The following is a 26,595-nucleotide window of genomic DNA, read 5'->3' on the forward strand; positions in this document are numbered from 1 at the left end:
CATTTTTACAGCTTGTCAAGCACAAAACTGGCGGCTGTGTCCCTTATTTTGTGTATGTGGGGGTCTATACGAATGCGTTTGCTCCAGCTGGTGGTACAATATTTGGAGGCGGTATCGCCTCTCTGATCCTCTAGTTTTAGATGTAAATTTTTAAATGCTGAAGGAAACCATTTAATTTCAAAGCAGGATTGCATGTCATTTGTAGTACATAGATGACAAATTATGTATCAGCCTTAAGACCATAAAGCCCTCTTCACAGAGGAGGAGTTGTCTTATTACATAAAGATAAAGACATATATTCCAAAGTTAATAACAGGCATTTTAGATAATTAACATTGGGCAGTAGACATTGATTGATATCTTGGCCACAGGGGCTTGTTCATTTCTTGATTTCACATGGCAAATGTCTATCAGTTTAAAATGCTGATATTCAAAGTTAAGAATAGATAAATGAAGTCTACCTTTGACTGCAGGTATTGCTTATAGCATGCATATTTTTGTTGTTATATGGAAGCTGGTACAGGTATATTCTTCACTGCTTTTTAAACTGTTGCTACCTTAAATTAATGGCTGAGTGCTAAATTTTTGGAATTTACCTTTGAGATTAATGGCACCAATCCATTGAGCAATCTTTCATTGGTACAAGGTGAGTCACAAATACATAGATAACCTTTTTAGGCTAGTTTAGGGTGGGATGCTGTGTTTGAGAGGTCAAAGAAAAAAGAGATCATTTTGAATAGATCAACATGGCGGGGCTGCAAGGGACGCAGGTAAGGAAGGGATTCATAAGTCTTAGTCTTAGTCTTTTAGAGGCCATTCCAGAGTATGTGGGATAAGAAAAATGAGTTGAATTGGGTTTCAAGGATTTACTAGTAATTTTTTTCTGTTGGGTTTGCAGTTATGGTACTGGATTTCCATTCTCATTTAAGCACCATTTAATCTGTTACGTAATGTAGTGTAATGCTTGTGCTTTTAAATAACAAACTTTCACATTTTAATGTTTCATCATCTCTGTGGCCAATTTATAGAAGAAACATCAAGGAAGTTCTTCCTCCTTAACTAAAAGCACAATAGTCTTTAACCCTGTGTTTGAGAAAAATATTTTCAACGGATTTGGTAAGTTTGTATTTTATGTCATGGATGCAATTCCCCTTGTACTTTGTGTTGAGAGATTTATCTCATTCAGTGACGGGGAGAAACAAATCCATGTCTTTAATGAAATTAAGAAGGCAAAAGTCTGGATTGAGGTAGAGCATGCAATCCATGAAACTTTTTTCATTAAAAGAATTTTTCAAATTAAACATGGTGAATACAAACAATTTTTTCATTCATTTGTTGTTCTCCTCATTATTTTGAACAACTCATTTCAACTAGCAGATGCAGGCCTACCCAACTACCAGACTCACCAAATGATCCCGAATTCACTGGCAGATCGGACCACACTACTAGTACCCGTTTTCAAGGTGTGCATCAGTAAGCTTTTCACAGTATCATTACCCGGGACAAATTTTGAGATGAGATGCACTACTTTACAACCCCTCTCAGAATCATCGCTATCACATGGCATACTAGGCAAGAGCGGTGTCACGTCTGATACTTCGAAGCGCGTACTGATACACACCTTGAAAACGGGTAGTGTGGTTTGATCTACCGGTGAATTCAGGATCATTCAGTGCCGAGTCTGGTAGTGAGATAGGCCTGAGATGTATGCTTTAATTTTAAATTCTTTATATGCATTAAAGTTTAGGCCATCAGCAATTTAAGTTAATAATTAAGAAAATTTTGAATGGATAAAAGAAGTGAAACTATGTATTGTCTTCATCTCATTAACATTTCTTTATTAATGTAGAATGTCACAAAGACTCAGTTCATTTTTCTCCTGCCATTAAACCCTTAGGAAAAGAAAATGAATTATGTACACGGTTTGTAACAGGTACAAGTCAATTAGTGACCTAATTAATACTTGGCCCACCATTGTGTCAATAGTGCATTTAAACCAGTGGAGCAAAATACAGACATGGCTGTGATAAACTCTCCATTTCTCACAGTATTGATTGTCATCTGGCTTCAGGTTGCTAAGAAGAGGAAATTGACCTTTAGCATTATAATGTTAGGATTTCATTTGCCATATTCTGAAGCATAGGTTTCATTATAATCAGCAGAGTTCCAGGTAAATCATGAGTATAAGCTGTTCTTCAGTGTTCTAGAGGGAGCTACACTACACCTGAGCCCTTCCCCTGCTGAAGGGCAAATTATCTATTTGGAGTGTTACCAAAAATAATCTCTTAATTTTCTGCATACCATGCAAAGAGCAGACTGACGATAAGAGTCCGCTGGATCACTGCAACAAGGATTCATTAGAAAACAGTAAGCAGGTAGGGGAGAAAAAACATGGATTACTTGTATGCTGAAGGTTTTAAGTTTCATAAACATACTGTCAGAGAGAAATCCATACATGTATTTTGTGTTTTGATAACTGTCCTGTAGATATCTGTTACCTGTCTTCTGGATTGATGTGAGGTTTTCTCTGGTTTCATGGAAGTTATGAATCAAAATCACAGACCTATCCCTTCTTTCTGAAAACTAACATGGAAAGCCTTTAGTCAATGCTAAATAGAAATAGTAAGATGTCAGTGTAGATAAGTTTGTATATGCTATTCATACATCATATGAAATGCTTTCACATCCAATATATTATGTTGTGGAGAGGATGCTTAATGAATATTATCAATTGAAATATAGCATGGTGCTATCAAAATTGTTGCATAAGTTGCACTTCTGCTTCTCCCAGAGGATCAATCATCATAAGTGTGTGGCTGGGAGTAGGATATGAACCAGGAAATGTTGTTACATGAATATTAAAGACACATGAATTTATCATCTACTTTGAACAGATCTGAGAATGATTTTCACAGACTTCACAATAATTTCAGTTACTGCCGGATGCTTTGTTGGTGATTGTTAGATTATGATTCAGTATGCATGCTTTTTCCTTGACCTAATGTAGTGAGTAGATTGAAGGGACCTTTAGTTTGGCAGGCATGTGCACTATTCTTGTATGGGTTCATCTTTGATGTTTGCCCTTTAATATGTTTGGTTGTCACCTTGTATTTAGGTATTATTTGTCAAGGAATGGCAGACTGCAGTTAGGGCTTATTAAGGTGTTCTTTAAAATAAATCATAGGGTAAACACTATTTAATTAATCTGCTTAACATTCCAGGTATTTGTACCTATTGATTTATTTAATTTTGCTGAGATTTCTTACTAACAAGATGAAAACAACATGATTTGTTAAGCAAGTTAAAGTCCAGATGATGATGAGAAAATTATTTTCGGGGTAAACAGATGTAAAGAAGATTTAGATCTATTTTTTCCTTTGCTTCAAGCTGATGAGCTCAGTACTGCGGCCAATTTTCAGCACTTCACAATACTTTCTTTAATGGTCAGGACTTGCTAAAAATGAACATTGTGGTTTCATTTGTTAACATAACATAAACATGCTGCACTGACCTAAACTGAACCTGTCTGATGCTGGTATAAGTACTAGGTTAGAGATTTGTACATGCCACAGAGTAACACTGGCAGTTTGGTCTTGCATTTTGTTTAGTTTAACAGTTCTCTTTTCATTGTTGTGTTTACACTTAAATGGCAATGATTTCCTGCCTTTGTAAACTGTGTATTGTGTGAAAATGTGTTGGAATTTCTTTTATTTATTTTTTTCCTACAAAATTTCTGTATTTAAAAGTTAGGAAATACCACGTACAATCACGCGTACTTTTTTTTTATTTACCTTGTGTGGGTTTAACATTTAAGGGTAGTATAGTATTTGTATATTTTATAGTTGTTGTCAGTATATTTTATCTGTGATACATGCAAAATGATATCATAACCTTTTGGTTTAAAAACAATTGTTAAGATTAGAAGATTTTGTTTATTTTCTAATATTTTAAGGTAATCAATTTGCATACAAACATGCATGGATAGTTGACTTTAGACAGCAAAGAAAATGCATTATGATAGTTTTCTGTGTTTTTCATTCCAATCTCACTCAAAAAAATACTTGCACATGCTGTAAAACATATTGATTGTTGAGAAGAGAAGCAAAGCATATTTTATTCACATAATCTTGAGAGTGACTTAACTACTATTGAGTTGAAAGTCACATGAGACATGCATGCTTGAAAATCCTGCAGTTTCCATTAGATTTCAGCAGCACATAGTCCCAGGACACAGCACATACCAAATGGTGGTGAAGTTCAGCAGCATAAAGTTACAAATATTTTTTTGTCTCCAGAGCTTTATTATGCCAACGTGAGAACCTATTGAAGAAGATCATGTTTGTAAGCAAGTGAGCGAACTGTTTTTTTATGATACTGTTGGAAAAATTTTTAATTGCATGAAGAGGGGCTTTGTTATGAATGGCCTCTTTTTTATACAATGTGAAGATATGTATAACCTAAAAGCTGCCAGTTAAACATGGTGTAATATCTTTCCTTTCAGGTTTCACGTTGGCTATTGCAACATGGCTCAAAACAAGGGCAGTAAGACGGCTGAGCAGAACTCCTTTCCACGCATTGCATCAGAGACTAAACTCACAGAGAAAGACAGTGGTTTAAGCACCAGGCAGGCCAAAAAGAACTTTGAGCGAACTCAGTCAACATCAGAATTGGCTAAAGAGAGCAAAGGAAAAGAGCGCATTGTGAAGTCTTCGTCATTTGAGAAAGAAGGAAGTGTGTCAGAGCATTCACAAGTATACTGGGATCTGTCTAAAGCTGTAGAGATGGAAGATTCAAAGCCAGGACGGTTGAAAATTTCTCTGCAGACAATTCATCAAAAGGAGGAATTGTCAAATGACAAAGCACAAGCCCAACCACAGCAACGAAGATATTCTGTAGAATATAAAAGAACAGCGACGGGATCTTCAACCATATCGACATCTTCGTCATCTTCATCAAGTACTCAGCGCCAGGTTATGTCTCCACCAGTGTATACAATTGAAACGATAAGTTCTGGGCCAGCCCTGCCAAAGACACCACCACAACCGCAGCCCCCACAACCTATTTCTGCCATTCAAGAATTTTTACCCAAAACTAAGAGAACTCTACAGACAGACTTGGCGGCTTGTAAGACTATTATGAAACAAGATATAAAGAAGCTTCAGGATGAAAACCCTGCAGTGCAGTGCGGGGCTCTGCGAGAAATCTTGGGAATCATTGTTGAAGCATGGGGCACTGCCCATTATGGCCGTGACTTGGCGTATGGACTTTGTGATTTCCTGCGAGTAGAAGGAGGCCTTGATATCATAATAAAGAACTGCAGTTCGGCAAATTATGAAGTACAGTTGGAGTCCGCCAAAGTTCTTGAACAAACCTTGACAACTACCAATCGCGACTATCTTGTCAATCATGGGTTGGAGGTGGTGCTTACCATGTCCAGGAAAAATAAGGATGATGCAAACTTGTCTCGTGCAAGTACAGGGATTATCGAGAACTTATTCAAGCATTCAGAAGGAACGTGTGGGAAGGTGATCCATCTGGGTGGGCTGAATGTGATTCTGTATTCTTGCCGAGCTGCAGATCAGGTCACGCTGAGACACTGTGCAGTAGCGCTGGCAAATTTAGCCATTTATGGAGGAGCTGAAAATCAAGAAGAAATGATAAAGAACAATGCCCCTGAATGGCTATTCCCCTTAGCATTCAATGAAGATGACAGTATTCGCTATTATGCTTGCTTAGCAATAGGTGTGTTAAGCGCTAACAAAGAAATTGAAGCTGATGTACTGAATTCAGGAACATTAGAACTAGTGAGTCCTTTCCTTACCACACACAGCCCTGCAGAATTTGCGTATAGTGACAGGTCACATATACAAGGCCGAGACCAAGAATGGCTGAAGCGCCTCATTCCTGTTTTAAACAGCAAGCGCAAAGAGGCGCAGGCCCTAGCTGCATTCCATTTTGCAATGGAAGCGAACATAAAATCAGAGCAAAATAAAAAAGGGGTAAGTAATATGGTTTCCTCCCTCTAAAAAAATTAAAAAATAATAAAACAATGAATTAAAGTATAAGAAAAAAAATGGTAGTGAACAGGCCAGGACAAGTCACCTACTCATCACACTGAAGTATTACTTTTAAAGTGTTTTCCAAATTGGTGAGTAATAATCATGCCCCCTTCCCCAAAGACCTGGTGATTAACAAAGGTCAAATCTCCTACTTGCACAATGTAAACATGATTTCCAAATAATTTCTACTCCATCCCAAAATAATGTATGATGTTTTTATGGATTCAAAGAGTTTTTTCTTTTATGTATTATTTCGTAAATATTCTTCTTTATATGACTTATGTAAAATTTTTAATGTTAGCAACTATTACTATGACTACACTCAATCCATTTGGAATGGTTAACTCTTGTATCAAATGCTCGAACAAGTGACTCATTGTCATTTAGACATGTGTTCATCACAATTCAAGAATCCCACCAATTTTTGGAATTTCTCCTAATATACAGGATAAAGTGAATTTCTTTTCAGCATTGACTTGCTATGGCATTGTCGGGGGCATTTTTTTCTTGTTTTTGAAGAATTTGCATGGTTACATTTGATTCAGTTATTACTGATCTACAAAACATTGATAATATTTCAGTCAGATGAATAGAAATCAGGATGTTGAAGTACTTTTGCAGACTGCACGCCCACACTAACTCACCCAATTTATAGGAAAAAATCTGAGATATTTAATAAAAGAGAATAGATTTTTGCTTGATATACCTACAATAACAGCAGCTGGTCATTTACCTATAATGCTTGCACTTTATGAACAGTTTTCAGGTTCTTGATTTGGGTCACTTCATCGCTAAATGTGTCCTCATATTGAGTAAATTGATTAACCACCATAAACATTGACCTTTCTGTCTACAAAGCAAAGAAATGTGATAGAGCAAATTCACTGATTCACTGAATTGTGGCACAGGAATGAAGGTCAGCTTTTCATAGTTCGTGTTCTTAGAGGAACACAGATGAAAAAAACTCTTTTTCTGTTGATCATATTTTTATTCAGCAGTACAGGTCATAATTCTTTAAAGATAACATCTTGTTGACATGTCATTGATATTTCTTCTGCCTCAGAAGCTCCTTAAAGACTTAATTTTGCTCTCATTTTAACTTTCATTTGTTTCCAAAATTATTTTTACATATGCTTTGTTTGAAAAATTTTATGATAAGGTGATAGCATTATTTTTCTTTGCACAAATAATCAAATATTCAAACATTGAATGTTTTTCTTTGTCCACAAATGGAGAACAAATATATATATATATATATATATATATATATAGTCAGTTATTATATATATAAAATAGTCTTAGTGAAATGATCAGTCAGTCTTTTTCAAATATCTGATTTGTGTGAAATTGTGAAGTCCAAGATAAGCTAAAAAAAAAAAAAATGACCCTTGTGTCATATCAGTGAGTTACAAAAAATTCTTTGGCCTGCATTCACAATATGTTTCATTCAACAAAAATGGAAATGTAGACTAATAATCCCAGTAAGCCCTAAAGAATGTTAAAGGTGAAGTTGATAGACAACACCAAGCCACTGACACAAGGAAGTAAACCTTCATCTTCATTGATTTCTGTCAGCATTTGATGGAGGGATGATCCTAATGGAAGATCTTGTGGTATTGCAGTGTGATGCGTAGGTGTAATTTTGTGCCTGGCCATCAGTTACGGTACTTCATTCTTGTCTTAAGAACATCCATTTTGTTTATTTATATATGTAAATATTGAATTAAATACTAAATTAAGATTCTGTTTAATTTTTTATACTTCTGTTTATCTTCTAAATATTGTTTGATAATTCAACAAATTTATCGTGTACATGGTAGTTGATATCCATAATAATATCAGTTATATAGCTTGAGCTTGTTATGAGAAATTTTTTTTTTTTTTTTTTTTTTCAAAAAAGATTTTTAAAGAAATAGCCGCTATAGAACCACTGAAAAAAGTTGCTGGTAGCCCCAACAAACTTGCGTCCAAACTTGCAGCTGAGGCTTTGCGTATAGTAGGAGAGGAGGTCCCACACAGCTTGACGCAGCAGGTGCCCCTGTGGAGTGTGGAGGACGTCAGGCACTGGGTGACAGAGGTACAGGACTGGAGCAAAATTTAGAAAAAAACTCATTCACAATTTCAGTATTTTCATCTTTGATGATATGGCATATTTGATATTTGATTAACATAGTGATTTCCCCCCTTATATAGTTATGAGATTTTTCTGACTATCTGCAGATTCCTGACTTCTGGGAGACCAAAAAAAGAACATTTTTGAGAATGATACAGAGGGGCCCCTAGACCTCATGCTGTATTTTCAGATATTTTCACTGAATGGCAGTCTCATCCCTGCAAACAAACACAAAACTACTTATTTAGGGTTGCTGATTTTTCTTGATTAAATTTACTATTTGCATAAATTGTTTCTAATTATCATTATCAATGCTCCTGGTGATAACAGTGATAAATAAAAGTCATTCAGTGGTGGCAACATGATAGAATTTTACATTTGCATGTGTGATTTGTTGAATTTCAGATTGGATTTGGGGAATATGCAAAAACATTTGTGCAGTTCCATGTTGATGGTGATCTTCTGCTGTTGCTCTCTGAGCAAAACCTACGAGATGACCTGGGGATGCAGAATGGGATCACAAGGAAAAGGTGCAGTACTGAGTGGTTATCTTTTATAACCGATCACTTTCTGTAAGTGTCTTAGGGAAATAGCTTTGTAACAGGTGAAGCTGATTGATGGAATATGATGGCCCAAGGTAAGATATGTTCCCACATAACCTGCAATTGGTATACAATGTGCCATTGTGTGTGCAGGTATCAAGTATACTGTTGATTTTGATGAGCTTGATTTAGCATAAAGAAATTTGAAAGAAACGGGGAAAAATAGAACAATGGTTGTGTAGGCACAGATTTGGTTTACAGACAGACATGTCCTTGGTTAATACACTTTGGTTGTTACGCAAGAACACATAGGTAAACAAACACATTTTATAGTGATGATGCATCACTAAACAGACACATGATTATGTTTTTTTTTTTTCTACCAAAGCAACATGGCAGTTTGAATCATCACCCAGGTGAGCAGTAGTGAAATGGGAAACACATGCAGCATGTTGAGTTCATTAATTCAAGGATGCCAAGAAATTTTCATTTACTTGGAAAATGCTCTATCCGTACTACAAGCATTTATTTTTCCACTATCCCAAGTATCTGCTGCTATTCATAGATAAGTTTGCTCTCACTGGCCAGATGATTTTTTATCCATTTGTAAAGTGACAAATTTAAGAAGGTTATTCATGAAAATTTAAAGTTTGTCTTTTTACATAGAAATAATAGGAAATATCCTGTGTCTAAAATAACTTAATAAGTGAGACTTATAATTATTGCATTAATTTTTTACAAGTGTAGGTAAGATGAGTAAAAAAGGGTGACTCAATGTACAAGATTTTAGACATATCATTTATTCTAGAAAGTCCTTATGGTCCAAGGGTAAAGATAAGCAGCCATCTTGGGTTAGTTCCTTACAGTTAGGTTGTTCTGTCCTCATAAATCATCAGTTAGTGCTGCAACACTCAACACATTGGAGTTAAAATAAATTAGCACTATTGACGTTGCTCTGTGGGGATTTATTGTGCTGCTATGCTTTTTTTACAAAAAGTGTGTGTGTGGTTTTTATTCAGATAATTTGGGGAAGAATGGTTTTGTGTATTTGCAAAACGTAATTGTAAGTCTATTATATAATGGAGCCACAAATTATTTAAAAATCAGGTATGTTGAAATATATTAAAAAAGATTATAACAGAAGAGAAGGGGGTGAGATAAGATACTCTCCCATTTTATGGGTTCTGTCTATGTGCATTACCAGTGAAAACTATTTATTCACATGTAACTCTGCTCACATACTGATCAGTGTGTACAGGTAAGTTTGCTAGAGAAAATAGGAAGCATCTGTTTCCCATTTCCCTGTCTGTAAGATCCTACCTACAGCTGTTCTCTGAGTTATACAGGTGAATAGGTTTGTTACTTGGAAAGTATGTAGAGGCAACAAGTTGTCTTTTCTATATGCCATCTGCATGTCTGGAGGATATATTTATTTTCCCATGAGTTACACAAATATGAGAAAGGGTAGCTAGCACTAACAGGTTTAAGAAACAATAAGTTCATGGCTGGCTTCATAAATTGATCTGTTATCTGATACATCCTTAAGTTTGTTATTCTCTAGAAAGTAAGAGAAAAGGGAGTGGGGTTTTTGAATCATTTTGAATCAATTTTTCTAATAACATGTTAATGTAAAATGCACAGACATATGTTAAGCTTAACATTCATCAAAATTACTAGTTCCAGCAGCCTTTTTCACTCCCATACAGTCCATGATAATGTAGTGCAACATTTTAATGACTTTGTTGAATTTATTTTCATTGCTTATTCTAGATTTATGAGAGAGTTAGTCTATCTGAAGAGAACATCAGATTACAGTTGCTGTGACCCTACCAAGCTTAATGAATGGATCCTGAAACTGAATCCAGAACTTACAAAATATACGTACCAGATCATCCGCTCAGGTGTGGACAAAAATCTGTTGCCAGCAATAACAGAGGAGCAGCTACGCACGGATTGCAACATTGAAAATGGCATTGACCGCATGAAGATACTACAAGCGGTCAAAGGTAGCTGTAAGTGTGATCCCTTTCGTACTTATTTCAAATTTATGCCTTATTTGCTTCAGTTTGAACTGGGATTTTTGCCAGTATTGTTTGCCAGATCCAAAAATGTAACTCATCTGTGGAATTTTGTTGCTTCATTGATGAGTTTGTGCAGTTTTGTTGAAGTCTTGGTTTTTAAGACCAGCTTTGTGTACTGATCAGCATGTTGTTGGCATTGTCTGGCAATTATCCTGTTGGATTTGTGGGCTTGCTTGGTAAATCCTGAAATAATTGTGCGATGTCTGATAATGCTTACAAAGTTTAAGTCTTGGCACTCATTTTCTTGTTTGATGCATTGGCATGAGCTGCCTATCAGTCTCAAGACTGGTGCCTTTTAGTAGACATTTACCTTGATGAGATCTAACAAGTTCAGTTTTGCAGTTCAAATATGTGATTAACCTGTACCTGTGTTGAAGCAAATTCTGTTTCTCATTTTTTTATTACAAATTTCACATAAATGAATAATCAAAGAACTTTTATGAAAATTTGCATTTTAGATAGAAGATTTTCACACTCAGGCTCAGCTGGTAAGATATTTTGATATTTAGATTATTTCAAGAAATATTATAGATATTTTATTATAAACCACAATTCTCAAATTTAACATTCAGGATTTACTTCAAAAGATTGCCTCAGCTTGTACCTTACCAGTTGATTCACATGGCACTTAAATCTCCCAGAGGGGGATATCTATAGAGAATAAATAACACACTTTTCCTAGATTTAAACAAGAGGCACTCTCAGGCAATCTGTGCAGTAAGCAAGCGTTTCTGTCTTAACTTGATTATTATTGATTTTTTATTACTCTAACCCATCTAACTCACATAATTTATTCTGCTTTTGATTTTTTAACACTATGCAGCAAGTATTGCATCATCTGGTAAAATTTTATTCCTCTGAATGTGAATGTAAAAATGTTGCTTGCTAGATTATTCTTATTTCAACATCAGAAGTTTCAGAACCAATAAACATGTCTTGTAGACGGCAACTGTACAAGAATTTCAACAATCCTAATTTTATTACAAATAAATTTTAATGGCGTGTAAAGTCAAGACTGAAAGGAATGTTCTGAAACTCGAGATGTTAGTATCTCATCTGTAGTAGTTGGCTCATCTTGCTTGGCACGAGCAGATTTAAGTGCAACTGCCCCCTCTCTTAAGACCTATGCCAAAAAACATAAATGGTACCTGGATGTACTTTTCCAAACTTAATTTGTGGATCATTTTTACATCATTTACTGATCTAGATGTACAAGGAAAGTGCATCTAGTAACTACACAGATTTTTTTCTTAAAAATAAAGTCTATATGCACATTCACTTGATCAAAGAAGTAGATATATCTACTTCCGTCACTTAGTATAGCACTACCTGTTTCAAAGACATTTTGGTCCCCTTACCCTAGTACTTTTACTTTAGTTCAGGTATAGTTCTAGTAAGAGATGATGGATGCAACCACAGCTACATATTGATCTTCTGTCATACTCTGCACTCATTGTGATCCTTTGAAAATCCATTTGCGCTGATGCCATGTGTATTTCTTCTGTTTCTCTGTTTGCATGTTTGTTTATTTGAGCAAGTACTAGGAACAAATAACATTTTAAACCATTTTATGGCAGGGATTCCTGTTTAGTATATGGATTTCTGAGTTGAGTGAATCACCTTAAGAAACAGACATCCTTACGGCACCAACCCCTCCTTTTGATATTCAATTGAATATTTTAAAAAGATCAATAGGCAGCATTTTTTAATTCAAAAAATTAACTTGACATCAATAAAAAATTAACAGAGCTTAAGCTTTTTGGAATGGATTGTGATATTGATGTGTTTCCTTGAATTTATGCTTAATGGGCATATTAAGTGACAAGTACTGAATTATAAATGCCTTTGGACATCAGCAAGAGCTTTGGTTGAAACCAACTTTTATTGATTTTTTACTGCTTTGTCACTCAAGATTACATGTATCAATATGTTTCCTGGCTGTGTTTACTGATCAGTGCACCGTTTTGATTTGCTTTTTACAGTCATGTCGCCAGGAACACCAGGAAAAGGTACACATTCACTGGGAATTTTCTTGGTGTTGCATCTTGATATCTTAATGAAAATGAACCGTGTGAATGCAGTGTCCTTGTTTGTACCCATCTTAGTTTTTTATTTCTAGTTTTTTATTTCTGCCGTGCTGCCCAGCATATTAAGGATACTGTAAGGATTTATTATGATCCAGAAACCAAAAATGAGTTTCTTCCTGTGTGTAATAATTCAATAAAGCATCTATTTGTGTAGATTTAAAAATATAAAAAAACCCTTGAAATATATATAAAATGTGGGTGTCTTTTTTTCTCATTGCTTTATATAAGCTTTTATTGTCAGATTAACACTTTTCTGTTTTGAAGCGAGATATCAATTGGAATGGGGCGAAACTTCATCTCTGAACAAGATTTAACATGAAAATTGGCACAGTTGACCACAAGCGTAAGGACTTCAATCCTGTGCTGTTGTTCTGTTTAAATATTTTTGTTATAGAGTTATGAGCCCCTAATTACAGATTTCTAATAAACAAAGGTTTTATTTTTCTTTGTCAATGATAAAATTAGAACTAAGGCTTTTGAGAAAAATCACTGGCAGGGTTCTGGAGTACTAAATGATGTCATTAAATTGATGTTGAAACTGTTCATGGGTGTTCAGGTAAAGGAGAAATTTTAGAAACCAGTTTTTTCATCTTTACCCCCAAAATGGCCATTATGACGTCACCCGTAAGATGACTTGTGTGTAAATGTTAATTAATTTAGTCATTGAACACTGAAAATTTATCTTTTATCCAAAAGAATGTATTTAAGACAGTTAATAAGGAGTTTTTGCCAAATGCTTACAGTATCCTTAATTCTCATGTTATTGTGTTCAACTCCTGCTAGCTAATGTATTGAGTGTAGACCTTTTGAATATCCACTGTGTCCCAGACTGGACTAATGTGCCGTGTGGTGCACTGCTTTTACCACACTGAGTTTGATTGTCAAGATTAACTTCATTTCTAGATATCTTCATTTGGAATTTGAGTTCATTATTTCAGTGTCTTCTAAATGTCAAATGTGTGTGTGTGTGTGTTCTTCACCTCCATATATCCTGTATAAATAAAATGTAAAAGATATTGCATGCTAAGAAAATAGGCCAAATACTCACTGGACTGAAGTATGTGATTTTATAATTCTATTAATAATTTGCAATTTATTGTACCACAAACAGGTAGACCATATGTATATTCCCCTAGATCCAGTATCCATACTGTACATATTAATTATAAATAATCTGTTTGAAATTTTTCCTAGGCAGTAATTAGCATACTTTACTCCAAATGTAATTAGAGGTTATGGCTGTGAATTTATAATGTGATTATTGGATTGAAGGGAAAGAAACTCATATGAATTTTTTTCTACAATCATCAGTAGTTTTCTAGCACTTACAGCCACCAGTAGATTTCCAATAGTCATCATTCATCAGACTAAGTATATTTACATGGAAACCCAAAAATACAGTTAAAGTGTTTTTAGAGCTACACTTTTCTTGAATTGTATTAGTCAGTTAAATGCATGCATTACTTTGATTTTCACTAACAATGAGAAACATGATATTTTCAAAACTTAAAAAAGCATATAGCAGGTCTTAAATGCTTCAGTTCTGATTATTTAAATACCAAAAAATACAACAGACCTGGAAACAGTCTCTTGAAACTATTCCCTGTAAATATTTGTATGTAGAAAGTGTAAATCTATTTGAACATTTTTTTCAGGGGTTCGTAGTGGGAATTTCATGAGTCCAGTGGCATCATGCTATACTGATGGACTGGAGAAGAACCCACTGGCAGAGAGACCCATTGATGTTTTCATTAGCTATAGAAGGTCAAATGGATCCCAGTTAGCAAGGTATGTCTGGCAAGGTGATGCTGTAGCTTTCCTTAATAAGATATACTATGTTGTCTCCTGTAGAAACTGATTGATTTAGTAGGTAAATTTTGATAAGTACATTCTTGCTTGAACAAAACCACATTTTTTACCATCAGATTTAGAGCAGATTTCTTTTCAGAATAATTTCCCCACTCTGCATTTGTCAAGGAAGTGTTTATGCATTTATTTACAAAATGATAGTTACTTATCAGCTGTAATTGCCTTACTTTTAGCTTACTGAAAGTGCACTTACAGTTACGTGGGTTGACAGTGTTTCTGGACATTGAGAGACTGCGAGCAGGGAAGTTTGATATGAACTTATTGACCAGTGTCAAAAATGCAAAGAACTTTGTCTTGGTGCTGACCCCAGGGTCACTGGACAGGTGTCTTGGGGATGATGACCAGAGGGACTGGGTACATAAGGTAGGCACTGACTACGGCTTGGTGAAGTGAGTGAAGGGGGAGTACCTGCTTATCTTAATATGGATATGAAAAACTGTTTTCACTGTGGAAATAATTAGAGATTTGATTTTAATTTTAGTTTATGGGGTAAGTTTAGCTGGGCAACAATGATTACACCTAGATATTAGTCTATGTTGAAATGTGCTTGTGTGTTGTTTTTTTCAGGAGATAGTGGCAGCCTTAGAGAGTGCATGCAACATTATCCCTGTGATGGACAATTTTCACTGGCCAGCCTCAGAGACTATGCCAGAGGATATGAGGGCTGTCAGCTTTTTCAATGGAATAAGGTAGTTCGTTGCCACAGAAGACTTGTAATCCTGGTTTACTTTTTCTGTAGTCTGACATACTCTTGGCAACCTTTGCTCTGTACAAATATCTCAATATATTGAAATTAAGGCTTAAGTATTATTTTAGCACAATACAAGCTTAATAATCATGATAATCATTAAAAAATGAATAAGTATAAGACAAAGGATTTCATTAAGAAATACGACTTGATAGAATTCTTAGAATGCTTATTTTTTTCAGTCATCCTACATCAGGAAATTTGTTTTTGAAGTAATGTTTATAGCTGGGATGGGAAGAAATCATATCCTGTAATTAAGTTGATACCCACATTTTTTCAAGGTGGATCCATGATTATCAAGATGCCTGTGTGGATAAACTAGAGAGGTTCATCCGTGGGGAGGGTGCAGAGGACAGGTATCAGGGCTGTCTGTCCAAAGGCAACAGTATAGAGATGTTGAGCCCAGCAAGTGAACTGCATGGCTATGGACCTGCTCTTTGTCGCAACAATGGTGGCGATTCAGGAATAGAGGGTGCTAGCCCAGCAACGGAAGTACCTCCCAAACCTCATGATCATCATTCCTGAATAGCGGGAGAAATGTTGTTGAGCATAAGGCACACTGTTATGTAATGGATGCTTTTATTTAATGTTGGTTTTTTGGTAGTTTAGGTATTTTAGTATAACTCAATAGTATAACACATTCAAATTTAACTGCCAACATTAAATTTTGATTTCCACATGTTTCGGATGTTTATTTTTATGTGACTATAAGTTAGTTTATACAGACAGTGATGATGGGTGATTTCTGGTAAGCGTAGAGCGTTTGCTAGTGGACGAAAGCAATACAAGTTGTGTGCTGAATATTTGTAGATGATGATAGATGCATGTACCAAGCTGGTCCTTGGACATGCAAACATCCTGCATGTTTTGTGAGAAAAGAAAAAAAAACATTTTCATAGAAAAATGAATGAAAATTTCAACAATTTAGAGACATCAAATTTACCCTGCACTGCAAGGTCGGATTGAAACAGAGCTTCCTGTTTAGTTGACTTTTCTTCATACATTTTAATGGAGAGATTTAACTAGGAAGTCATAAGTAGAAGCATAATGGTAGTCATGCTTATGTAAAGTTTTTAACATTCTTAGCTACAGCATGCCAAAATATTCAGCATCTGCCTATGTACAAATTAGGAAAAATTATTTGTATGTTTGTGAGGTGTGAAAATCCCCATATGCCATTTGGTAACAAATCAACTTATCTTGGTAACTGTGAAGCATGGGGATAGTAAAGAGGATTATTTTAAGACTTTATAAAGTAGCATTTTACATAACTTATGTTAAGAGTTATGCAGCTGTTGTTTAGACTGAAATTTTTGTCATATAATATGAACAGTCTGTATATAATTTTATGTTGACTTAATATCGTAAGTGTTCAATTTATAATAGTGATTTTTTGCATGAAGTGTAGGAATGTACAAGACATAACCTGAAAACTAATGACATATATAAATAGTTTGTCTGAAAGTGACAACAAGTAATGTTCCTATTCCTCAAAGTTAACGCATATATATGTAGTTTACCCTGAAAGGATATACATTGCCTCATGCAGAAAAAGGACAATCTCAGTTATTTTGTGTGCGTTTCAAGTGTGTTGTTCTTTGAAAACAGTGTGTAAACCTTGGTCACAGAGTCACATGATCCTACAGTTTGGACTGTTTAAGTCTGTTTTGAATACTTATAAATGGCTCCCAGCTGATCCATCTCAATTTAAATAACTTCCATGCATTAAAATGCCTAGAAAAATTCTGAGAGGACTAAATAGGATCTAGGGAAGAAGAATGAAAATGTGAAACTTGTTTTATTCAGTAGTTATTTTCATGAACTCTCAAATGGCATCTGTGTATTATATTATAACAAATAAGTAATGCAACTTTTTATGAATTTATTTGATAAAATAGATTACTTTGGCTTGCATACATTTCTACACATCAAAATTGCGGCTCAAGTTAGATGAAAATATGACAGGGATTGTTAACTGCTTTATTATTTACGATTTTCTTTGTAGAGAGGTCTACGTCACATTTTGTACATTTATTGTTAGTGACAGGCATTCTGGTGCTTTTATAGTGATGCTAACAATCTTCCTGGTGAGTTTCATCAAACGAAATGTTTCACTTTATTTATTATGTAAATACTGTATCACCTCTCTGTAAAGAGCAATCCAAGTACATCGATTATATGTTGCAAATTTAAGAAAGTGTTTGATTTTTCACTCAAGCATAAGAAAGTGCTGCATTTGTGGTTTATAAACTAGAGTTTTTTTTGAACTCGGATATAATTAGCAGTGTCCTCTAATTTTAAGTAACAATATAATATAATACTTAATGAAATACAATACTCTGCAGTATACAAGGCCATCTCATCAGTGAATGACCATATTATCTGCCGTCAATTTATTGCAGTGACAAAGAATTAGACTTTTGCAAGCTTCCAGTGCTGTAATTTAGAATAAATGGACTGTTTTCTGTAGAAACATTGTACTGCACTTATCACTTATGTAAACTTGTCACATGTGCAATAAAATGTTAATGTTGAATGCATTCATTGCCATTGTGGCTTATATCAGTTATTAATACTTTATTAAATCCATGTGAAGTTTTTACAAATTAAGATTTCAAATGGTCTATTCTATTTGTGCCATAAAGGTTATTACAAAATTAATTTCCAAATTATAAGGAGAATCTTTTCAACTCCTGAAAGATGAAACTCTGAACCTAGCCGGTTTTTATCAGTATGATTTAAGATGAAAATTTTATATTTATGTTCCTGATCTCCAGATCATTTTTAGATAAAGACAAATATACATCACTTTAGATGTCACACTGTTTTACTTCTCAGCATACAAAATATTAGCATTATACACATATTTAAACATACACTATAGCAATCCTGCTTCAGATTTCATTCAGGACATTTGAAACAAATGCTACACCCCTCTGAAACCCCACTGTGTCCAGGCACTACATTGAGCTATTGATTATCATTTAAAATGAAGCAGACAGCTATAAAAATTCAGTCATTTTGTTAAACTGTTCCCTAATGTTAAACAATGATCAACTCATTTCAATAAAACTTTCACATCTGACTACAGGTTATCAGTAATATTTCTATGTACAATTCTTTTTTCACAGACTTCACTTCCAGTGGAGTATCCTATGGTATCATTATCTTGGTATATTTCATTAATTCTCATTTTTGATTTAATCTGAAGTTTCCAGGTAACCCATGGGCTTCTAACCCACTTTTCCATGAATACAAATGTCTACAAACTTGATCTTCAATATGGCTGACATTTATTACATATCCCAGTTGGGTTCTCTTCTATCAAGCTTGTCTTCAGTTTATGAGAAAGGTCAAGTTCTGCATGTTGTTAAAATGTCATCTGTACTGTATACAATCAACATAACTGCACTGGTATCTCCAGACTTAAATTAGGTATGTACAATGCAATTTTTAAACGACAACAGTTTCTTCTATACTTCATTCTGATAATATTGCATTTTACACTAAATTTCCAAATCACTCAGTCGTATATCATTGAGACACACATATACATATTATTTGCCACACTAGAAGGACCTCAGTAATTCCAGTCTCTATAGTTAATGCCAGACTGTAGGTTGATAAACACCAGTAAAACTACTCTTTAATGCCATGGTTTCTGGAAACACCCACTGTTTTGGTTCATACCACCCATTCATTTTCTTCTGGCAAATTATTATTTGCTACCACAAACATTTAAAATTTTAAAAATTCTGTTAATTCAAAATAATTATAGTGCCATTTTGGTAAACTAACATGAGAAATCACTTAAGGTTGCAATAGCGTAAGTTTGAAAAGCCAAATTAATCTGAAAAATCCATCTACAATTGACGAGAAGCATTTATGTCACAGAATTTATGGCAATAGACATGAGCACCTCTCAATGTAATGTACTTAAAATTTGAAATATAAGCAATATCTCTATATATCCCGATACCCATGCAGTGATCTGGTCATCTGTTAACACATTAACTATACAAACACCATTAGTGTCTACACCTTAATGAAGGCATGCTGAGTTGCTATTGATTGAATACTAAATCACTAAAAAGAAGACACATTGCTAAACCACATCTTGAACAGAACAAGGCAGTCTCGTTTTTGAGATGTGTTCCTTGTGTGTACATCAATGTGCCTGTGGACAAATCTTGATGTTCAAGTCGATCAGAGTGTTTTCTCTGGTTTAAAATCATTATTGATGATAATACAGTAAAATTCTTCATACCTGATCTTTCAAATAGAGCTAGTGTAAAAGAAATTTGCACTTCGCCAGGATCAAGTCTCTGTATCTATACCTAATGCATGCTTCATGTAGAATCCCCACATGCCACTATGACATCATGGCAGAAATATAACCACCCCCTTACTAATGAACAAATGACTGATTCTATCCAACAATGCTACATATAATTGTCCTCCACTAAAAAAGAGAAATGACTTTTGAGTTTTTTTTCTGTTCCCATGTACACAATAATATACCAATGTCTTAAAAAACTAACAACATTTCTTCTTTTTCTTTCCACTGCTTCGACTGAGCTGGATTGTATCCCTGGCATTTTCTTGAACCCTGGCTTGCTGATCTTTCTTGCTCTTCAAAACTAGGTCAGTGATTGCATAAAACATCTGAAATCACAGTAATCAAGTTATGAATCACCATAATCAATCAATAAATTTTGGATGTCATATTGATCTCAAATTTATCATCATGCATGTATTAGCAACATTTTTTGTCCTTCTTTATAATACGGCCTTGTTGAAGTTGAAATCCTTTAGGCTCTTCTTGTTTTTTAGTTTGTTGTTCTTTCTTCATTTTCAGGGCTAATCCTGCGATTGCATGAAACATCTGAAACAACAATCAGCACCAAAAACATTGAATAGCATCTTTTTTGGACAAAAACGCTGTTATTAAACCATGCTAATTACCCAAATCATGTATCAGGAAATATTGTTATTATAACACACATATTAGTACCACCTATTTAGGCTTTGCCTTCTTCCTACCTCTTCTACATTTTTGTTGTCCTTTGCACTGGTTTCAAACAACTGGATCCCCATCTGTTCAGCAAACCTTTGTGCATCATGTGTTAGAACCACCTTGCCATCAGGGTTGTCATCTTTGTTCCCAACTAGAACAAATTCCATATAAAGTATTATGCAAGGACTACAGTGTACATACTGAATTGTTTTCCTTCAAAATGTGAGCATATTTACACACATGGTTTGTTGTGATAATTAAAGAGCGACATCTCCCTAGATTACATGCACATCTAGGTTTGCAAATTGCAATAACAGCACTTCTGAAACTCAGTAAGCCCAACCTTTGCAACTCACTACCAAATCAAGCTATACATGAACAGTACATCGTATACTCACCTAAAATCCTATTCACTACATCACAGTTTTGATCTATTTCATGTAACCATCGTTTGACATTGGCAAAAGATTCTCCACTAGTGACGTCGTAAACAACTATAACCCCATGTGTTCCTCTGTAATAACTGAAAAACATAACATGGAATATGTATAACTTTACATTAAGGCAATAAGGTATAGGCAATATAAACACTTCCTTTTTCATGCTCTACAGTTCTAAGCAAAATTTATTCATTCCAGAATTGCAAATTTGTTTTCAAAATCCATGATTGGTGGATACTGCAAAATTCATATCTGAAAAAAAAAAAAAGAAAGAAAAAGAAAACAGCTTGCAAATTTTTGGATAAAGGTCTCATCTTTTTGCCTTACTACCTAAAATTTTGCTGACAAGAAAATATATTAGGGGTTCCATGTTATCATCATCAGTATATCATCAATACTGACACAAAGTTGTTGGTCTTCAATGGTTAACTTTTCCCTAATACATCATATCTCTGCAATGCATTCATGTCTATGTGACCTACAGTGTGCTGCTGGTCAACATATTACTTTAAAATTCTGAAACTTGCTACATGGATATTTACATTGGGGAGGTTTTCATTTATACAACCAATACACTGATCCTGTAACATACTTCAAGTTTAAGTGAAGGCATTTCAAAATAACAAGCGTTTTAAAAATTATTTATACAGGTACATTCCACTGCACTATACAAATTATTTGCATAGAGAAAAATACTTGCAGAATACAAATAAATTCTCTCTAGCACAATAGAAAGAAAACTGCACTCTTTAGCCCTCACTACTGCCAAGCAGAACAAGCACCTTCATTAACATATATCTCCTCAGTGTCTGATCTTATTGAACAACCAGACATTAAAAGCATGTCTATTATGCATCAGTAGTCACAGATCAATGGTAAGGGTTTACTGGTCAGAACTTTCATGGATTAAGTTTTCCTCAAAATCTAATTATCTTTGCTAAGATAAAAGATGTGCTCCCCAGTCTTACAGAAATGCCAGAATAATAAAGCTGCATCAAAACCAGGAAGCATGATGATGAGGACGTCATGTTTGTTTAACTTACGTTGATGTAATGGTTCTAAACCTTTCTTGGCCCGCTGTATCCCAGATTTGTAGTTTTACCTTTTCACCATTCACTTCTATAGTGCGGATCTTAAAATCCACTCCTATTGTGGTAATATATGTACCTGGAATACAAAAAATCAACCTTACATTTAATGGCGCTTCGCTAAAAATGGGACAAAAAGAATGCATATGCAAGCACTTGCTATCTTGCCAAAACTGGTGAGTACTTTGACAGTATGGCTTTCTTTACTTACAACTGATCAAAAACCTGTTTTGCACTCCCCACACAAAATATCAAACTGTCAACTTGGCAATGTTTACATCCCTGTCCTTTAATCCAAACAATGGTTGAAACATAAAATTTAAGAAAAGAAAATCATCTTTCAGCATACTGCTTACTTAAAATACCAGAGGTAAAATAACATGACAATACTACAAATGAAAACAAATATGAGACAGGAAACATTTCGCTGGAAAGCAATCTGGTTAAAAGCACTGTATTTTAAATAAGGAAATGACTCAACAAAAAAGTCAGCACAAGCTCAGTATACAGACATTGGCATATCTTGATTGTTACTTATCAGTATGCTTCATTGCCCTGTTGAATGTTACTGTCTGATTTCTAGTAGCATTTACAAGATAAAACTAGACAAAATATAACTGAATCCAATGGGGGCAATACATAAATTATAAATACTCAAATATGATAGATCTCTCAAATCACAAAGGGGAGAAACTGGGAAATGTATTCCATCTTCCGCAGTTGTGAAATTGCTCATATATTATATGTATGTTTCAGAGTGACATTATCATATACATCAAGTTATAACTAAATGCTTACCTGAAAATGTGTTATCTGCAAATCTCAATAATAAGCTGCTTTTACCCACTCCTGTAAAGAACAGAGGAAAATGTTTACATCATAATATCATTAGTTTACAGCTGGTGCAGTTCTAGACCAACAGTTTCCATGGAAGTTCTATACACACTAACGGAGTTACAAATTGTAAATTATTAATCTTAAATCCTTGTACTTGATTTAATTCAACATGATTGTCTGATTGCCCAGGTTTTGCTTCTTTGTTTATCTACAGTCTCAACATCAAGTAAATTCTAGTACTCCCTTGAAATTAATTCCAACCACTGACAGCAAATATCTACACCTTTTATGTAAAGACAGATAAGATAACAAAGGCACTGTGCCACTCCACTCCATGGCAGAAATTGCTACAGGTCAAGTTACATGAAAATATCCAGAAAGTGGGTTTTTGACTTTTGACACTTTAGTACACATGAAAAGGTAGGATTCTTACACACCTGAGATAATTGTATTATAGTATCAGATGGAAAAGAGAATGATGCTTGACCTTTCAGCAGCAATGGCTAAGACATCTTATCAAAAGATATGTTGTAAATCTATTAGCTAGGTGATTTCCTCATAATTTCATTTCTTTTTGCCATTTTATCAACATATACAACCCCTTTTAACTATGATTAATTTCAAAATCTTTGGTGATCAATGCAATCATTTACAGTAAATATTTTCTTAAACAAATAATGGTTAAATTTCATATCTTTCAATGATTACAAATAATCATCTGGAAAAAAAATTAAAGAAAAATATAAAGATAAATAATATGTCTTGCATGTGTTAAATTTCATAAGAACATTATACCAGCATGCATGTATTACTCAGTTTCCTACACAAATTTCATACATGGATTGAATGAAAAACAAATGCTTACAATAGAAATAATTTACACTGATACAGAGTAATATACAAGTCTGATGGCTGTTCTCATAAGATAATGTTTACATATAAGTGAACATTTCATCTAGGTGATAAACGTGGTAAGAGGGTATTCATCATTGCAATCTACATCAATATTCATAACTGGAGGGTTCTAACATCAACACTGAGCAAATGACAAAATAAACCCATGAATCAATTCATCTAAAATGTTTGAGGGTTCAAGTCAAAGAATTGACGATTCATGTTCATGTCTTATTTATGCATTAACAATGATCAAAATGTGAAGTGTCTTAATAGTGAAGTCAACCAGCCACTAAATAATAGGAAATTTGCAATCAGGACTAAAAATATCTTAGTGTGCATTTGCAGTGAAATAATCACACTAGGTAGACCCATCCTACCCCATAGAGACTCTTGCTGAATGCATTCAGACTGAATGACACACCTTCACAAAACACTAACGGGTGCTTCTCCAGGAGGTATATCATTCAGTTAATCTGATTGCATTCAGCGAGTCCCGACGGAGTTGGATTGATCTACCTAGTGTAATGGCTTCATTGTGAATGCACCCCTCAATTCCATGAAATGCTACTCCATAACAGTTGCTTTCAGAGTAAATATCTGCATACAATCATAATATTCACAACAAAACTGTATTTGCACCAATTTCTACCAATCTGTAATTAGTGAAGCTTGTTAAAAGGGAAGAAATCAGCATGGTACTTGTACTCTCATTTCCGTCAAAGTTCTTTTTTACGTCTTATTCAAGCTGAATCTGTGACAATACTCAGTCATTAAATAACTGCCTGAATCTGGATCTTAGTGGATGACTCAGACATGCAGTTTAAAATCTGGTGAATAATATGATGCCTACTTTACACACTATACATTTCTCTCTAGTGCATTATGTAAGCATAGGCATTTTGTAAGGCATTTGGTTCTTCTGTTATTATTTCAACACCAAAAATTAAAAGTTCAAATCAATTAAAAAGTATACTTCCTCATTTTTTTATAAATACAGAATAACAAGGGGTAGCCATACTAATAAACTTGCTCATACATTATTAAAGAATGTTTGTATACATCTACTAAGTCAACTGGAACAAAGCAGAGAAGAAGATACTGCATTTCAGATTTGCAAAATTGGCAGAGATGTGGTTGGCAAAGTACTAGATAATTGTTCCTTAGCCAGAAAAATCTTTAAATCTTAGTTTTTCATCACAGCTTTTTATTTACTGCCCTTTAAATCATTTTTACCTTTTTTTTTTTTTTGCTAAATGAACTGTAGAATAACCCCCCCCCCCCAAAAAAAAAAAATATGATGCTTTTAAAAATCAGGCCATGTACAGAGGATTTCCATGTAAATGAATACTGAACAGGGCTCTATTTGAATGCATCAAAAATATCCAAAAGCTAGAATGTAGAATGTAAGGGTAAAGGGTTTGATGAAAACAACAACTGCTCCTGATGGCTTAGTGACTATCACTCTTTAAGAAACATACTGTATATTTAAGAAATTTAATTTAAATTAATGCCGAAGAAACTGAAATACACTTACTGTACTTCCAACCCTCCAGAACACTGTCTGGGATGCCTATGAAGCCCATTTGACTAGTAAGCACTAATGTGCTTAGCCCAAGTTTTATGTCTCTAGTACTTCTATTTATATTACTTTTATATTTACGGAGCATGCAACAGTCAGAGCAGAAGCCATTATGATAAGGTGAAAAATTTGCATACTTGACACTGTTATTGTGATGACCGGATGGATGGAATAGAGACCCAAGAACCTGTCATTAAGCAGGCCAAATTATGATGGTTAATTGATTTTCATCAGTGGTAAAACCCCTTGACTTTCCACAAGTGTGCAACAACTGAAGGCACGAGGTAAAGGAAGATACTAAGTGGACCTACAATACACTGCATGATTAGCAGACACTGTTCTTACATAAACTTTACATACTACTTTCTGACTCAAATACAGAAGAGAATCTAAAAATGTATTAAGAAGTGCTCCAAGTCATTATTCAGACCATGCATGTACTGTGTTTCAAGAAAATTCTTGTTTGCTTGAACATTGCTTGAAATGATCAATGTGGCTCAATGTCTTATATTGATCTTTTTGATGGAAATAAATCTCTAAATTTAATAACAGAAACTACAAATCAAATATCCAATACAGAGCACTTCATAATAACATATCATCTGGTGGTATGCATCCCATCAATCATCTGCTGTTCCTGGAATAGGACTGAAGCCACAACCACTGAATTGGATATTTGTCAAAGAAGGGGCTCCTTGAAGTTGAAGTTGAGATCCGAGTGTCAAAGGGTATTTTCTGCAGTCAAAATCCAATGTTATGGGCAACATCAAACAGCAAGACCCGTGGCCTTCATTTGACATATCTGTACGATCTGATATCACAACAGTATAATCCTATAGCAGCTCTGACTTTGGGGGGTGTCCAATCCCCTATCAGCTAGAGCTACGACTCGCAGCTCGCAGTGCCAGTCTGTCACCGACACTGACAACGGAAGTGTTGACAAATTCACTAGCTACATTAGATCTACTATCACTCACCGCTGTCTCCAATGATTAGAAGCTTAAATAAATGGTCATAGTCCCTGGCCATTATTTTCTGGCTGTTTCTGTTTTCAAACCATTAATTAATTTCCAATACAATCCCGAACGAGGAAGAGGTGAACTATGTAAATCCGGAAGTATAAAGGCGTATTTCACAATGCGCAGGTGCAGGTATTTGGAGAACACTAAGTTGAAGATTGGGGTTACAAGCAAATAAAAGTGATACACGTCTTATGGTTGATTGTTCATCGAGAAATA

The 26,595-nt window shown here is 34.7% G+C and overlaps 2 protein-coding genes across 21 annotated transcripts in view; one reads left to right on the top strand and one right to left on the bottom strand.

The window, feature by feature from the left end:
* Nucleotides 1-18,039, top strand: part of LOC106174330 (NAD(+) hydrolase SARM1) — a 28,373-nt gene extending 10,334 nt beyond the window's left edge. For 5 of the 18 annotated variants that reach the window (XM_087001966.1, XM_013555843.2, XM_013555853.2 and 2 more), the window contains 11 exons: nt 4,502-5,999; nt 7,960-8,136; nt 8,578-8,702; nt 10,485-10,726; nt 11,254-11,283; nt 11,619-11,636; nt 12,778-12,804; nt 14,538-14,670; nt 14,925-15,114; nt 15,319-15,440; nt 15,781-18,039. In XM_087001966.1, coding sequence (XP_086858092.1) covers nt 4,502-5,999; nt 7,960-8,136; nt 8,578-8,702; nt 10,485-10,726; nt 11,254-11,283; nt 11,619-11,636; nt 12,778-12,804; nt 14,538-14,670; nt 14,925-15,114; nt 15,319-15,440; nt 15,781-16,024 — 2,806 coding nt within the window. In that variant the 3' untranslated portion in view covers nt 16,025-18,039. The other 13 variants (XM_087001967.1, XM_013555857.2, XM_013555855.2 and 10 more) reach the window with 13 other exon arrangements.
* Nucleotides 18,040-18,308: 269 nt separating this feature from the next.
* Nucleotides 18,309-26,519, bottom strand: LOC106174331 (ras-related protein Rab-35). Of its 3 annotated transcripts, none has more exons than XM_013555861.2 (6): nt 26,335-26,519; nt 22,843-22,893; nt 22,000-22,123; nt 20,915-21,039; nt 20,543-20,667; nt 18,309-20,164 (listed from the first exon to the last, which is right to left on the bottom strand). In XM_013555861.2, exons 1-6 carry the CDS (start codon nt 26,384-26,386, stop codon nt 20,036-20,038), a joined length of 606 nt encoding a protein of 201 aa, XP_013411315.1. In that variant the 5' UTR covers nt 26,387-26,519; the 3' UTR covers nt 18,309-20,035. The 3 variants fall into 3 exon arrangements, with proteins under 3 accessions (XP_013411315.1, XP_013411312.2, XP_013411313.2); XM_013555858.2 differs by lacking the exon at nt 26,335-26,519 and adding an exon at nt 25,313-25,376; XM_013555859.3 differs by lacking the exons at nt 18,309-20,164; nt 26,335-26,519 and adding exons at nt 20,206-20,384; nt 25,313-25,376.
* Between the last annotated feature and the right edge of the window lie 76 nt (nt 26,520-26,595).

This window comes from Lingula anatina, chromosome 1, assembly GCF_051362555.1.
Source record: "Lingula anatina isolate TDL-2025a chromosome 1, LinAna3.0, whole genome shotgun sequence".
Lineage (NCBI taxonomy): Eukaryota > Metazoa > Brachiopoda > Lingulata > Lingulida > Lingulidae > Lingula > Lingula anatina.

Bases quoted from the DNA above. Each gene is read 5' to 3' on its own strand.
- LOC106174331 (XM_013555861.2), bottom strand. From the start codon at position 26,386: ATGGCCAGGGACTATGACCATTTATTTAAGCTTCTAATCATTGGAGAC. The intron at 21,040-21,999 runs GTAAGTTAAACA...TATGTTTTTCAG, and splicing joins TTTAGAACCATTACATCAAC to TTATTACAGAGGAACACATG. The intron at 20,165-20,542 runs GTAGGAAGAAGG...CTGTGATTTCAG, and splicing joins ACAACAAAAATGTAGAAGAG to ATGTTTTATGCAATCACTGA.